Raw genomic sequence first — 14339 nt, forward strand, 5'->3', positions numbered from 1 at the left:
CATGAGGAACTGTGTTAAAGGGTCACGGCATTAGGAAGGTTGAGAACCACTGCCTTAACATCATTTCCACCTTCTTCCAGTTGCAAACCTAAAACGCTTCCCTCGTCCCCGCTCTGAAGGCAAGGTGCAGGATGAGAGCATTTCTCCTTCATACCTACTCCACAGGGTATGAATAAACCCATGCGGACATGGTCACCGCAGACCAGGACCCTGGAGTCCGTGAATAGCAGCCAGACATGGAACCTACTTTCCCCCACTCCAGCTGATCAAATGTAACCAAACTTTGGAACTGGTCAAGATTTGTTGACTTCAACCTCAACATTTGTGTCTCATTTGAGTTTTTCCCCCCCTTTCTAAAAGTCTCTTAGGACAATTTCTGTACTAAAGAAACGTGTTTTCTTAAAACCCACAGGCGAGGAAACGAGACCTCTTTTGTTCCCTCTAGAAGGTCTGGAGGACGTCGAGTTATTGAAAACGCGGATGGTTCAGATGAGGAAATGGATGCTCGTGATGCAGACTTCAACGGCACCAAAGCCAGTGAATAGACAAACTTGCTGAAAACAAAAACAACACCCAGTGGACTCTGCTTAGCACTGTCCAAATCCATTTTCAAATTCCAAACCTCACAAACACCCCTCACAACGAACATAACACCTCCCTGTGCTCAGGGCATCAACTTAAGTTTTGAATCGTGTACCAAATGAGAAAAACCAACAGGAGACACAGACACACCCACTCCCCCTCTATCAAGGAACTGTGCAGAGGCTTTGAGTTTTTAGATAAATAGATCCACAGTAACTTAATCACTGGCAACTTAGTTTACATAAAATGGGGAGAAAGTCACCAAAATGGGTGCCACTGCCCCTCCCACTCCCAAGTCATTCCCTGCCCTGTGTACTCTTCCAACATCGTGAGTAGGACCTGGTTTGAAAATTCTCCCCCGTCCTGGTTACCACACCTCAGATGCACACAGTTCACTGAGACCAAGTGCCTTCCGTAGTCACCTGAATTAAAAAGGAGACACTGCTCGACTGGACAAGAGCAGGAATGTGACACTGTTTTATATGCACCCCGACTGTATTTAAGGACACCCTCACAAATAAATAAAAGGATTAAATCACTGGAACATAGTCGGTGTTCGTTTTCTACAGAGCGAAAGAATGGGGCCGGGGGGAGCAGAGACGACCCTAAGAAGTGAAGGTTACTTCTTAAATGGAAAAACTGAGGCCTAGGGAGGTGAAATAAACTTGCCCAAGTTCCCACCTGGCAAAAGAGCAGCTGCCAAGTGAGTCTGTGCAAGGGGTTTCTCCAGCCAGGAGGTGGGCAGCTCGAGCTCAGAGAGGAACATGATCAGGAAGAACATCTTTATCCATCAAAACCAGTACGTATGTGATGTGAAGAACACAAGCTTTCCTTGAATTTTTAAAGTTAAAGCACAAGACTTCGCACAGCAGGGGTTGACAAACTCTGTAAAGGCCAGAGGGTAGATATTTTAGTTTACATATGTCTCTGTCACAGATTCATTTTTTTTCTAAAACAACCCTTTAAAAACATCAAAACCATTCTTAGTGTGAGGACCATGAAAGGCCAGGCCATGGGCCTTTCCTTCCTCAGCTAGAGGCTCCACACAGAGATTCCTTGCAAAGGTTCCTTTCACACTAAGGAGTCCATGCACCAACACCGGGGACTCAGAGTTGAGAAGAGAGCAAATACGGAAACGGCGAAGGCTCCGCAGAGCGACCAAATGTGAATATACCCTGAAAACTACACAAACGTATCCCCAGTGCAGTTTGAAGAAGTTGATTTGGAGGAAAACGTTTAAAAAGTGGGTTTTTTCATATTTAGTTACTTGGTTAGGAAGCAAACTTTTCACCATATGAGCAAACACAGAAGCACACACGAAGCAGCATTTACTGACCACCACACACTAGTTGAAAATTAGTTTCTCTTGATTTTATTGTTCCTTTAAAAAAATAAAAGTACATCTTTTCCCATTACAGGTTAAATGTTTTTAGGATAATGAACCAGGCACTGAAGTTTAATTCCCTGTTGAATTTCAGTAGCACTTGAAAAGTTCTATTTTCAAAGCAAGGATAGCTTTGCTGTTCTTTTGGAAAAATAACTTAGTTACAAAAGGAAGGTTGTTGAACTACACACATGCTCCTGAATTCATGTCTTCTTTTTACGTGTGATGGAGAGCGTGAGACAGCCATTCCCAGCAAGCAGAGATAAGCATGTGCCCCGTCCACGTTGAAAATCCTGTGTGCGTTTCTTCTTTGACGAGAAGCGTCGTCAACAACAATCCTGGTGGTTTAACCTTATTTGAAGGTTACCCTGATTATTTCATTATGGCCATCAATGAAATTCTATTCTTAAAGGCTCTATTTCCAAGGCCGCTCCAACTGCATGACTTTGCGGGTCCTGAAGCAGAGGTCACCCCCATGCCAGGGGTGGGGCACAGGACAAGTAACGGTCAGGACACATGTAAACAGGAAAGGTTTTCCACTGACCTGGTCCACATAAAATATACTCTGAAACTCAGGCACACCTCTGAAAGCGTCAATGAGCCAGCTTAAAAAGTGTGGGAGGTACACTACACAGTTTTAGTCAGCACGTGCCTAGTCTACTCTCTGCTCTTAGAGGTGATCTCAGTGTGCCGATCCTTGCTGTCCATGCAGTGTTGAGAGACTTTGTTCTCGAAGACAGCTCCAGGTGAATGGGACTGGGAAGCCCAAGGGATCAGATCCCCTTGTAAGGCGTCTCCCTCCGGACGTTAAAAACACTCAGGACCAATCAGGACTTGGGTCAGCTCACAATGATGGGGAAGCCTCCGCACTCACACTCAGAACCCTTTCCAGCAGGTCCAGTTTGTCCCTGTCCATCTGCAACACACCAACATGGAGGCTGGGACTGAGACCGCATTCCACAGGGTCAACCACCAGGGCCACAGGCAATGGCCTCAGTCATTGGCTAGTGTGACTGCTTGCCCATGTTTCTCAAACTACCTTAAAAAACAAAAACAAACAAAAAAAAAACCTAGTGTGAAGAGGGGGTGAAAGGTAACAACTCCCGCACAGACACCAGTGGCTTTGCTTCTGTGGATTTCCTAAAGCAACAGCTTGACTACACCCTGGGCTGACGGCAGCGACGGTGAGGACAGATTTGAAGGCGGCTTCCCAAACTCCAGGCGTTTTCCCGACCTTCAGACAGAGCAAACCAAATTAAGCAGACATTACAGCTGTTACGACTGACTAGCATCGGGGCCCACAGTTACAAGAATGAATATCAAGAGTCAGGAGCAGGGTCACTGCGTCTCAATTTTCTCTCCTGTGAAATGAAGAAAAGGACACTGGCTGTCTAGCGCTCCCATTCCCAAGGCCACACCAGAAGCCCAGGTGCAGAAGACCCTCTTTAAAGGTCTGGAAGTTACGTGCGTTCCCACGGAAAACAATTCTTCATTTCCTGTCACCTGTTTGCCAGGGACCCACCAGATTGTGGCTTGGGGTCCAGTAAGATGGTGGCACATCTTAGAAAGTTACTGATGCTGGAAGCTTACTGATTTTCTTCAGGCAAGAAAGTACATGAAGCCATTAAAGGTCAGATTTGTTTTCCAATCCAGTGACTGGCTTCAGGATTCTAGTCTGGCTGGAATTTATTGCCAGTTTCCAGAAGGTTCTAAAGTTTGTTTTGTTTTTTAATTTTTTATTTAAATCCTCTTCTGGAGGAAGCAGAGCAGTATTAGAAGTTCAAGTCCCAGACAAGTGATTTATACAGGACATCCTCACAGTGTGACCAGAGCTGGGACTGCAGAATCTGATAAAACACAAGCCTCTCCTTGGCCATTTGCCCAAATAGAAGACACCACCTAATTCTGTCTCCAGGGACAGGGTAGAGTTCACTGACATAAACCTGCAACTTTTAAAAAATAGCTTTCGGGCCCAACTTGTGTGGCCCAGTGGCTGAGCATCAATCTATGAACCAGGAAGTAATGGTTCAATTCCAGTCAGGGCACATGCCCGGGGTTGTGGGCTCAATCCCTAATAGGGGTTGTGCAGGAGGCAGCTGATCGATGATTCTCTCTCATCATTGATGTTTCTCTCTCTCTTACTCTCTGAAATTAATAAATATATACATGTATGTGTGTGCGTGTATGTGTGTGTGTGCGTATGCGTATACTATATATATCTATAATAAAAGCGTAATATAATAATAAAAGTGTAATATACTAATTAGACCAGATGTCCTTCCAAAGCCAGGGCTGCGAGGGAAGCCTGGGTCCCAGGTGCCAGACGGAGAAGCCAGAACGGCAGCCGGAAGGCCTACTCTTGCACAAATTTCGTGCATTGGGCCTCTAATTATATATATGTATTTTTTTTTAAATGGCTTTTGGTCAGAGCTAGAGGATCCCACCTCGAGTGACAGCAAAAAATACTGACCCTTTATCGCCCAGAGGCACGCTGGTGCTGCTTGGCCGTCTGTCACCACCATCTCTGCTCTTGCTGGCCCGCCCTGAGGTGGGGCCACCTGTCCGGTTTGGGGACTGCTCGTACACGAAGTTCCGGCAGGATGCGAGTTTGGACTCCAGTGCCTGGAGAGAAATAGGCTTTCATCTCTCAAGTTAAAGACAAGAACTCGTATCTCTCACTGGAGCCTAAAGCAGTGTGTTGTGCACTGGAATTCCCAAGTGGGGCCCAAAGGAATCCAATGCACAGCCAACTTAGACCTGCAGGCCTAAGATATTTAGCTGCTTCCTGGAAATCACTAACTACCAATTATCCAACCCTGCCTATGGGAAATATGAAGGTCTGAGCAAGGACTTTGCTTTGCTGTAAACAGACCCCACAAAAACCAAAAGGGCACTGAGACCCTCCCCAAGCTTCTCTACACGCTAACTGTGCAAAATATTCAGAGAACTGTTCATATAACAGAAAATCAGATGATCCAAAGCCCAAAGTAAAAACATAAGGAGTTGCAAGCTCCTATTGAGTTGCAGCTCTGAATACATAAATCCTGGTTGGTGACAGACTGACAGGAGTTAAATTATGTGGCCTGCTGAGCATCATTTTAAAAAGTAAAATGAAAACTACAACGAATACCTATGTTATTTCTTAAATGCAAAAGAATCCTTCCCTGTAATTAATATAAAACCTATTAAGTTCCCTGCCCTAGCCTTTCAAGATTTTCTCTTAACTCCCTGAGAAACAAAGGGAAGGCAATTTTCAAATGTTTCTGTTTTTTCAAATTAAGAAAAAAAATCATACACACCATTTGAACTTCCCAAATTCCAAGGAAAAAACGGTACAGGGAAATAAACATCTATCCAGGGATCAAAGAGATGACTTAGAGTCAAGGCCCACAGAAGCGTCCATAATTCTAAAGGTTGTGACAGACCTCGAGCTACACCTAGGACTCATGAACTCTGTTAAAGGGGAAAGGAAGTGGTAAGGTCATCATCCCTCGCCAACTTCCTGAAGGACAGGCAAAAAGCAAAAAGCCACAGCAAACCCAGGGAGGCGCCAGTTGGTCTTACCCCCACTTTCCGCAGCAGGTCTCCCACGATGTTGAGGGCTGATATCCGGGCCGCAGGCGTGAGGGGGGTCCCACCTGTGGAGTCATCTAGACCTGGGTGTGCAAAAGGAAGTACATGTAACACCAACCCACAGTCATAAGTCTGTGCACTGACATGGCTAAATGCAAAACCCCAGGGGCAGGCGGGGGAGGCTACTCTTGCCTTGGATTCTGGATGCTTCCCTGTTTTTTCATTCAATAGTTAACTATCTCACACAGTGAGAGCCTATTTAATGACCAACCTGTATTAAATATTTATCTTTACATGTTACTCTTCTACAACTAAATCAACAGAGCCCTGAAGTCCTAGGAATTCCACATAGCAATTTAACACCAAGAGCCTCTGAGCCAACCACACTTGTAAGGGTTCTATACTCTGCAGAGCCTCCCTCCTCAAAGCAGACCAGGCACCAGCAGCACAGAATCCCTTGGGCACTTGCTAGAAACGCATCTCAGGCTCCACCCAGACCTACTGAATCCGAGGTGCATTTAACAAGATGCCCGGCCAACACATGTGCCTGCCAACATGTGGAAAACACTGCTCTAGACTGGGAGTCTGAAATCTCACCAGTCTCTTCATCCCCAGGGACGAGCTAAGGGATAAAACAGTATATAGCAGTGGAAGCCCAGAAGCCAGCCTGCCTAGGCTTGAATCCCAACTCTGCCATTCACCAGCTGGGTGGCAAGCCCCTCAACTCAGGCCTCCGTCTCCTCAGCCATCAAACAAGGGTAGCACTTTCATTATTTGCACTTTGGGCCTGTGGTGAGAATTCATGTGTCTGTCTGTATGTATGTAGGTGTGTGTGTATATACCTATATGCATTCATATATACATGCATATGCATATAGATATATGCAAAGCACTTTAAGCAGGGTGACTGGCACATACTGAGCACTCAATAATTTTATATTATTATTATTGGCTATTAAGTAACCCTTCAGAATCTCACAGTTAATCAGTCAGCAGAGAGACTGGGGTGAAAACTCAAATTCCTCATTTCTACAACACAGCACAGGTCACAGTGGCTCCATTTCTAGTTGGATATGTTGCTGGACCCACAAAACACTTTTTGTTTGGTTACCAAAATTTAAATCTGGAAGAGTTCATATTCAACAAGAGGATTCTGGCTTCTGGTGAAGAAGGGAAATGCCTACTAATGCTGGGCCTAAATCTCCTGTGGCAGGAGCAGAGCTCCCTCCAAGTGAGGCTTCCGTTTTCCAGCTCATCACAGACTCCACTGCTCTCTATTGCCTCACACCCAAGAGGCTCTTCTCACGTGCCTCAATGCTCTGCCCTGTGAGCATCCCAGTTTGCTCCCTGCTGTCTAGCCCAGTCCAATTTCTCTCTCACTCAGGAAAGCTTTGTGAAGCAAAGAAAGTCCCCCCCGACTCCATTCTTCTTACCACGTCTGAACGTCCCCGGTGTGAAGCTAGAGCTGGGTCCCCGATGTGCCACAGGAGTGGACGGCACTGAGCCAGTGGCCTGCACGGCTATGTCTGTCCTTTCAGCTGCCACCGAGCTGGGCATGGGAGTCCTGGGTTTCTCCTGCTTTTGCTGCACGGCCAATTCCTGCCGCAAATCTGCACGAGGGAAAGAATTCAGATTAAGCCTTAGCACTGGGTGATGAGAATGGAGATGTGGAAGGGGGAGGGGAAGGGGTCAGCAGTAGACACTGATCAAGGAAAAGAAACAGGGTGAAAAACTCGAGCCAGAAACCCTGAATGACATGAAACCCACAGGATATTGCCTAGCCGGCTTGTAAAACTACATGATTTTTCTTTTGAGTAAAAACCAAAAGGTGTAAAAAAAATTAACTATGGCAGTGATAAACTAATGCTTTTATTGTTTCAAAAGAATGCCAATGCAGAATTCTAAGTGAAAAAATATGCTTCCCCAACCCATCCCCAAATGCCCCTCCCTCACTCATCAACTCTCATAACATGGAGATCTTTCTAATCCCTTTTCTCTGCATTTTCAAACATACGATTTATACAGGGTGGGGCAAAGATAGGTTCACCGTTGTTCATACAGAAAATAATACAATAACTAATAGTAATACGAGAATAAACTATGTTTCACATACTCAGAACGGTACACCTACTTTTGCCTCACCCGGTATGTATGTGTATATCTATTAAGCCTCTAATATGAATGATTTTTAGTTAGCATAAACAGAAACATACATCTACTGTCTATGACTTATCTTCCTCCCTTCAGTGGTCTGTCCTAACAATTGTCCTATAATTGCATTTATATCTATACCGTTAGTTTAAACATGGGTTAACACTGCACAAAATAAGTCTATGTAATTTATTTAACCACTTCCTTACATTTAGGAACAACTATTCTTAAACTTGGCTTTTCTTTTTTAAATATATTTTTACTGATTTCAGAGAGGAAGGGAGAGGAGATAGATATAGAAACATCAATGATGAGAGAGTATCATTGATCGGCTGCCTCCTGCATGCCCACCACGGAGGATCAAGCCCACAACCTGGGCATGTGCCCTTGACTGGAATCGAACCCAGGACCTTCCAGTCCACAGTCTAATGCTCTATCCACTGAGCCAAACCAGCCAGGGCTGAGCTTTTCTTTTTAATCCCTCTTCTACTGGCCACACTTTATAAACTATAAATGTTATAAACAATTAACTGGAGCTTTAAGTGTGGTCCCAGACAGCCTGTGTGCCAAGCAGGGTGCAGATTTCCAGCATAGGTGACACCAGGCAGTGCTCTCAGGTAGGGAGAGGGGACAGTGCTGGTGAGGGCAGGGGGAACAAATCCCAGGCCTCCTGACCTCTGGCTTCATCCTTCAGTCGCTGAACAGATTCTAGGAGATTCTCCTTCTCATCAAGCTCGCTCTCCAAGAAGGCATTTCTCTCAATGGCTTGATTCAAGCGCTGCTCAAAGTCTTCCAGAGACATGATCGTGGCTCTGGGCAAGAGAAAAGCAAAGTTGTCCAAGAGAGCAATCAGCGACATTTATCTGGTGCCTACACACTGGGAGATGAGAAGGGTCAGACACATGAGGGTGTTAAGTACCAGCACTGGCATTTCCTAGAAACCACAGACTTGAGCAAGCCAACGCCTTCATCTTCTGGGACCTGGCCCTTCACCTACAGAATGGGAATTGTCTTAGCTCATGAGGTGCACAAAACTGTACTGAGGATTAAATGAGATAACATCCATACAAAACTTAGCAGTGAGCCAAGGCCTCAGTAGGACCAATCAACTGCCAACGGGTCCATCTTCTCTTGAAGACGATCACTGCAAACAGTACTCAGAATATCTGACTAAAATGCATACACATGCATTTAAACAGATAAAAGAAACTATCTTTAATTTCTCAAGTACCATAAAACATTTAAAAGTTCAAAATGCCCAGCCCAGCTGCTCTGTTAACCACCACTTCTGTGGACAGTGTAGACATGCCAATGGAACGCTGTGTGACAGGCACTGAGAAGTGCTGGGAAAAGAAAGTTACCTTTTCTGAGGCACTGGCACAGTTTCCTCGTATGCAAAGCGGGGACAGTGCCTCCACAGGGGTTTGGACTGGGGACAAGTAGAGTAATACAGGAAGCGTGCAACAGATGTTTCACACATACCATAAGTGCTTAATAAATGTCAGCAATTTTTATTACTGACCCCATGTTTGTCTCCAGAAGACCTTTAACATCCTGTTCATTGTATCTCACGGTGATGAGAAGCATCTGTTAGGAGTGGAACCCAGGAGTTAACACCTGTCTCTCCCACGTAAGACTAGCTAGGTGTCCTTGGATAACCCAATGTTTCTGGGCTTTCAACAGCAAAGTGGGATTGACACTGATTTATTCAACATAACCTACTATGTCCAGATTGAGTCATATTAGTACCTACCCTCAAGGTAAATAAGATAAAGTTACCAAACGGGCCTGAAGGAAAACAACAAAGGGACAACATTTAGGAGTACAACATTGGAATCAGTTAAAATGACCCTCAGGCTGACATGTCAAACAACAACAAATATAAAAAAAAGACACGAGAATTTATGATAAAGATGGCATCATAATCATTGATGAAATATGGGTAGTTCAATTCTAGGTTTGAGGTCTATGGATAGCCACCTGGAAAAAATTAATATTGGGGAGAAACCAAGATGGCGGCATAGGTTAACGCCAGAGTTTGCTGCCTTGAACAACCACTTCAAAAATACAACTAAAAGACGGAATGGACATCATCCAGAACCACAGGAAGGCTGGCTGAGTGGAAGTTCTACAACTAGGAGGAAAGAGAATAGCATACCGAGACTCAGAGGAGGCACAGTGCTGAAGTCAAATACTAAGGTGCGGAGTGCATGCGGAGCGGGCTGGCGGCTGAGGGCGTGGTTGTCTGTTTCAATCGGGAGGGAGTCTCAGACTGAGCTCCAGATCCGGGCGAGTCTCTAGGGACCCAGACTCAAACGGGAGAAGCGGGACTGTCTGGCTTCCATCAGAACTCGAAGGCAGCTTTCTCTCCAAGGTTTGCAGCGGTTGCTGGGACTCTGAGAGGCAGAGCCCCTGGGGACGGGACTGAGAGCAGCCATAACTGCTCCCTCCACCACCCTGTGGATCCCCTGGGACCCGCCCCGCCCAAGCCCTGCATAGAGGCATTTGCCAGATGGTCTCAGGCAAAGGCAAGATTAGCACCTCCCTAGAAGACAGAAGTTCTCTCACTGCAGACATAGCTGATTCTCACAACCAGTTGGCCTGGAGGTCAAATCCCCCCCAGTATTACCTACAACAATCAAGGCTTAACTACAACAATACTGCGCACAAAGACCACTAGGGGTTGCACCAAGAAAGCATAAAAAATGCGGAGACAAAGAAACAGGACGCAAATGTCAGAATTGGAGGATATAGAGCTCAAAACCACACATTTAAGGTCTTTCAATAATTTTCTAGAAACTGCCGATAAACTTAATGAGATCTACAAGAAACCTAATGAGACCCTCGATGTTGTGATAAAGAACCTACTAGAAATTAAACATACACTGACTGAAATAAAGAATATTATACAGACACCCAACAGCAGACCAGAGGAGCGCAAGAATCAAGTCAAAGATTTGAAATGCGAAGAAGCAAAAAACACCCAACCGGAAAAGCAAAATGAAAAAAGAATCCGAAAATACGAAGATACTGTAAGGAGCCTCTGGGACAGCTTCAAGCGTACCAACATCAGAATTATAGGGGTGCCAGAAGATAAGAGAGAGCAAGATATTGAAAACCTATTTGAAGAAATAATGACAGAAAACTTCCCCCACCTGGTGAAAGAAATAGACTTACAGGTCCAAGAAGCGCAGAGAACCCCAAACAAAAGGAATCCAAAGAGGACCACACCAAGACACATCATAATTAAAATGCCAAGAGCAAAAGACAAAGAGAGAATCTTAAAAGCAGCAAGAGAAAGAAACTCAGTTACCTACAAGGGAGTACCCATATGATTGTCAGCTGATTTCTCAACAGAAACTTTGCAGGCCAGAAGGGAGTGGCAAGAAAATATTCAAAGTGATGAATGCCAAGAACCTTCAACCAAGATCACTTTATCCAGCAAAGCTATCATTCAGAATAGAAGGTCAGATAAAGAGCTTCACAGAGAAGGAAAAGCTAAAGAAGTTCATCACCACCAAACCAGTATTATATGAAATGCTGAAAGGTATCCTTTAAGAAGAGGAAGAAGAAGAAAAAGGTAAAGATACAAATTATGAACAACAAATATGCATCTATCAACAAGTGAATCTAAGAATCAAGTGTATAAATAATCTGATGAACAGAATGAACTGGTGATTATAACAGAATCAGGGACATAGAAAGGGAATGGACTGACTATTCTTGGTGGGGGAAGGGGTATGGGGGATGCGGGAAGAGACTGGACAAAAATCGTGCACCTATGGGTGAGGACAGTGGGTGGGGAGTGATGGTGGAGGGTGGGGCGGGAACTGGGAGGAGGGGAGTTATGGGGGGGGGGAAGAGGAACAAATGTAATAATCTGAACAACAGAGATTTAATTTAGAAAAAAATTAATGTTGGATCTATATACCTCATACTGTACCCCCAATATAAATTCCACCTGGATCAGAAATTTAAACTCAGTATTTGGTCAAAATCTACCACTGGCTTCTGGAATGCCAGAGAATTGAAAACCAACTTCAGAGATATTTCTAGCATGCTTGAACCTGTGTGGGTCAATGATCATTGATTTATTAGCACAGCACGTAGATTTATTATTACTATGTGAGTATTTACTTTCAACTAAAGGTAAGCATCCCAGTTGCAACCTGAGTGAAAATAGCTTATGTGCCTTAGACATTGAAATTCTGTCAAATGATACATAAAAGCATATTTATAGGAGTAAAATGCTGCAATGCATAAGGACTGTGAAAACAGTTAATCTGGTGTACAGTTACTAAGAATTTGAAAATAGTTAAATAGGAAAATACAGTTTTAGTAAATATGAATATTAAGAGATACATCTGTTAGGTAACTGAGAACAAGTCCCTTTGGGGCCAATAAATGCTTTTAACGTTTACATATTACCTCATGCCCATCAGAATGGCCACTCCCAAAAAGCCAGGAAATAAAATGTTGGTGAGGATGCTGAAAAATTGGGATTTTTGTTCACTGTTCATTAGAATGTAAGAGCAGTCATTATGGAAAATAGTATGGAAGTTCCTTAAAAAATAAAAAATAGAATGATCCAGCCGTCATACTTCTGGGTATACATCCAAAAGAATTGAAAGCAGGCTCTCAAAAGAAATATTCATGTTCATATTAGCATTATTCACAATAGCCAGGAGGTGGAAGCAAATTAAGACAAATACATAAAGAAAATGTGATAAATACACACAATGGAATATTATGCAGCCTTAAAAAGGGAGGAAATCCTGTCACATGCCACAGCATAGATCAGTGATGGCGAACCTCTGACACACGAACTCATTTTTTTGGTTGATTTTTCTTTGTTAAATGGCATTTAAATATATAAAATAAATATCAAAAATATAAATCTTTTGTTTTACTATGGTTGCAAATATCAAAAAATTTCTGTATGTGACACGGCACCAGGGTTAAGTTGGGGTTTTTCAAAATGCTGACACGCCGAGCTCAAAAGGTTCGCCATCACTGATATAGATGAACCTCAAGGACATTATGCTAAGGAACCAACGCAGTCACAAAAGGACATTTACTGTATGGTTCCATTCATATGGAGTATCTACGGTGGTCAAAAATCATAGAAACAGAAAGTAGAAAGGTAATTACGAAGGGCGGGAGGGTAAAAGGGGGAATTAATGTTGGTAGGTTTAGAGTTCCAACACTGCAAGATGAAAAAGTTCTGGAGATCTGTTGCACAATAATGGTAATACAGTTAACACTACTGGACTCTATCTTTTTAAAAAACAGCTAAGACGGTAAATTTGATTTTGTGGTTTTTTTAGCACAAAAAATAAAAAATTAAAAAGTCTATGTAATAACAACCCATAAAAGAGTAAAATTAGATTAAATCGATTTTAATCTTTGTAGATTTTTTTGGTATACTAAGTAAAATAACCTTTAAGGAATGTATTTAATTTTTAGTCACTTCCAATTCGGTCCTAAGTCTTTCAGGGTTATACTTGCACAAGGTTATCCCCCTCCTCAGTTTAATGTGAGCATTTAGTTTTACAGAGGTACAGTGTAGGGACCATAACAAGCAAACAGCTGATGGTGTCAAAGGATTATTGTTCTGCAGCAGACTGTCAAATGTCCCAAATATAACTAATGAAATTTTATAATAAAAGTGTAATGTTCTTAAGGTTTTAAAAACAAAAGTTTTGTGTTCCAGAACTTTATTCATTGTATAATGGTGATTTGGGCTCCTACCTCATCTGATTTAACATTCAACTTGGCCAAAATGAGAACCAATGCAATTTTAGTAAAAGAAAACAAACAAAAAAAGAGATCAAAATTACAACTAACCTACAGAATAACCATCATTCAGAACCACCTGAAATCTAGCTAAACAGAAGACCTACAAGTAAAAATACAGAAGAAACCACATCAACACAGGTAGGAGGGGTGGAGACACGGAATCAGGTGGTCCCACACCCAGGTGTGGTGGATAAAAATTGCGACGGATATCTTGGCTGTGGAGGTTGCCCCTGAGAAGAGAGAGGTCCTGGCCTCACACCAGGGCCCCCCACATCCCCCAGCCCAGGGTTCCAGTGCCAAGAAGAGAAGTCCTGAGAACTTCTAGCTGTAAAAGCCAGCGAGGATTATGGCTGAGTGAGATGGAGGGCTGCTAGAGTCCCAGGCATTCCTCTTTAAGGGCCCATGCACAGACTTACTAGGACTCACCCGTGCTGAGCTCTAACCTTGGGCAAGCAGCTCAAAGGGCACCAGGGACATATGGGGAGAAACTGAATTCTCTGGGTGAGGGCTGAAGAGGTAGCTTTCTCTCAGACAAAAGTGCTGGCAGAGGCCACAGTTCCTTTGCTGAGCTCCCCCACACAGAGCAAGCAGGTGGTGCCATATCTGAGCCTCCATCAATCTGGCTATCACTCTTTGCCCTGGTCTGGTGATTCCCTCAGATCTCGCCCAACCCAACTTTCAGATCTGCCCAATCTGTTTCCAGTGGCTTTTCCATACAAATTGCCTGTTTTGGCTCATGCGTCAGACTTTCCTAAAATCTTTCGAACAAGCAGCATCTGGTCTCGGTGTGCCGCTTACCTTTTGTTAAGTGATCCCAGGCCTGGCACTAGTGGCAGCCAGCCTTGTTTCA

At 43.7% G+C, this 14339-nt stretch overlaps 2 protein-coding genes across 20 annotated transcripts in view; one reads left to right on the top strand and one right to left on the bottom strand.

Moving 5' to 3' along the window:
* Nucleotides 1-1126, top strand: part of MYH11 (myosin heavy chain 11) — a 115541-nt gene extending 114415 nt beyond the window's left edge. For 2 of the 4 annotated variants that reach the window (XM_036307815.1, XM_036307816.1), the window contains one exon: nt 413-1126. In XM_036307815.1, the coding sequence (XP_036163708.1) occupies nt 413-545 (133 nt within the window). In that variant the 3' untranslated portion in view covers nt 546-1126. The remainder of the gene's footprint in view (nt 1-412) is intronic. The other 2 variants (XM_036307817.1, XM_036307818.1) reach the window with 1 other exon arrangement.
* An 805-nt stretch (nt 1127-1931) lies between these two features.
* The window catches only part of NDE1 (nudE neurodevelopment protein 1), a 39247-nt gene continuing 26839 nt past the window's right edge, over nt 1932-14339 (bottom strand). For 4 of the 16 annotated variants that reach the window (XM_036307819.1, XM_036307821.1, XM_036307820.1 and 1 more), the window contains 5 exons: nt 8366-8502; nt 6973-7149; nt 5531-5622; nt 4437-4588; nt 1932-3200 (listed from right to left, as the gene is read on the bottom strand). In XM_036307819.1, coding sequence (XP_036163712.1) covers nt 3107-3200; nt 4437-4588; nt 5531-5622; nt 6973-7149; nt 8366-8502 — 652 coding nt within the window. In that variant the 3' untranslated portion in view covers nt 1932-3106. The other 12 variants (XM_036307823.1, XM_036307828.1, XM_036307829.1 and 9 more) reach the window with 12 other exon arrangements.

The sequence above is a fragment of the Myotis myotis genome, unplaced genomic scaffold, assembly GCF_014108235.1.
Source record: "Myotis myotis isolate mMyoMyo1 unplaced genomic scaffold, mMyoMyo1.p scaffold_m19_p_5, whole genome shotgun sequence".
In the NCBI taxonomy this organism is placed as follows: Eukaryota; Metazoa; Chordata; class Mammalia; order Chiroptera; family Vespertilionidae; genus Myotis; species Myotis myotis.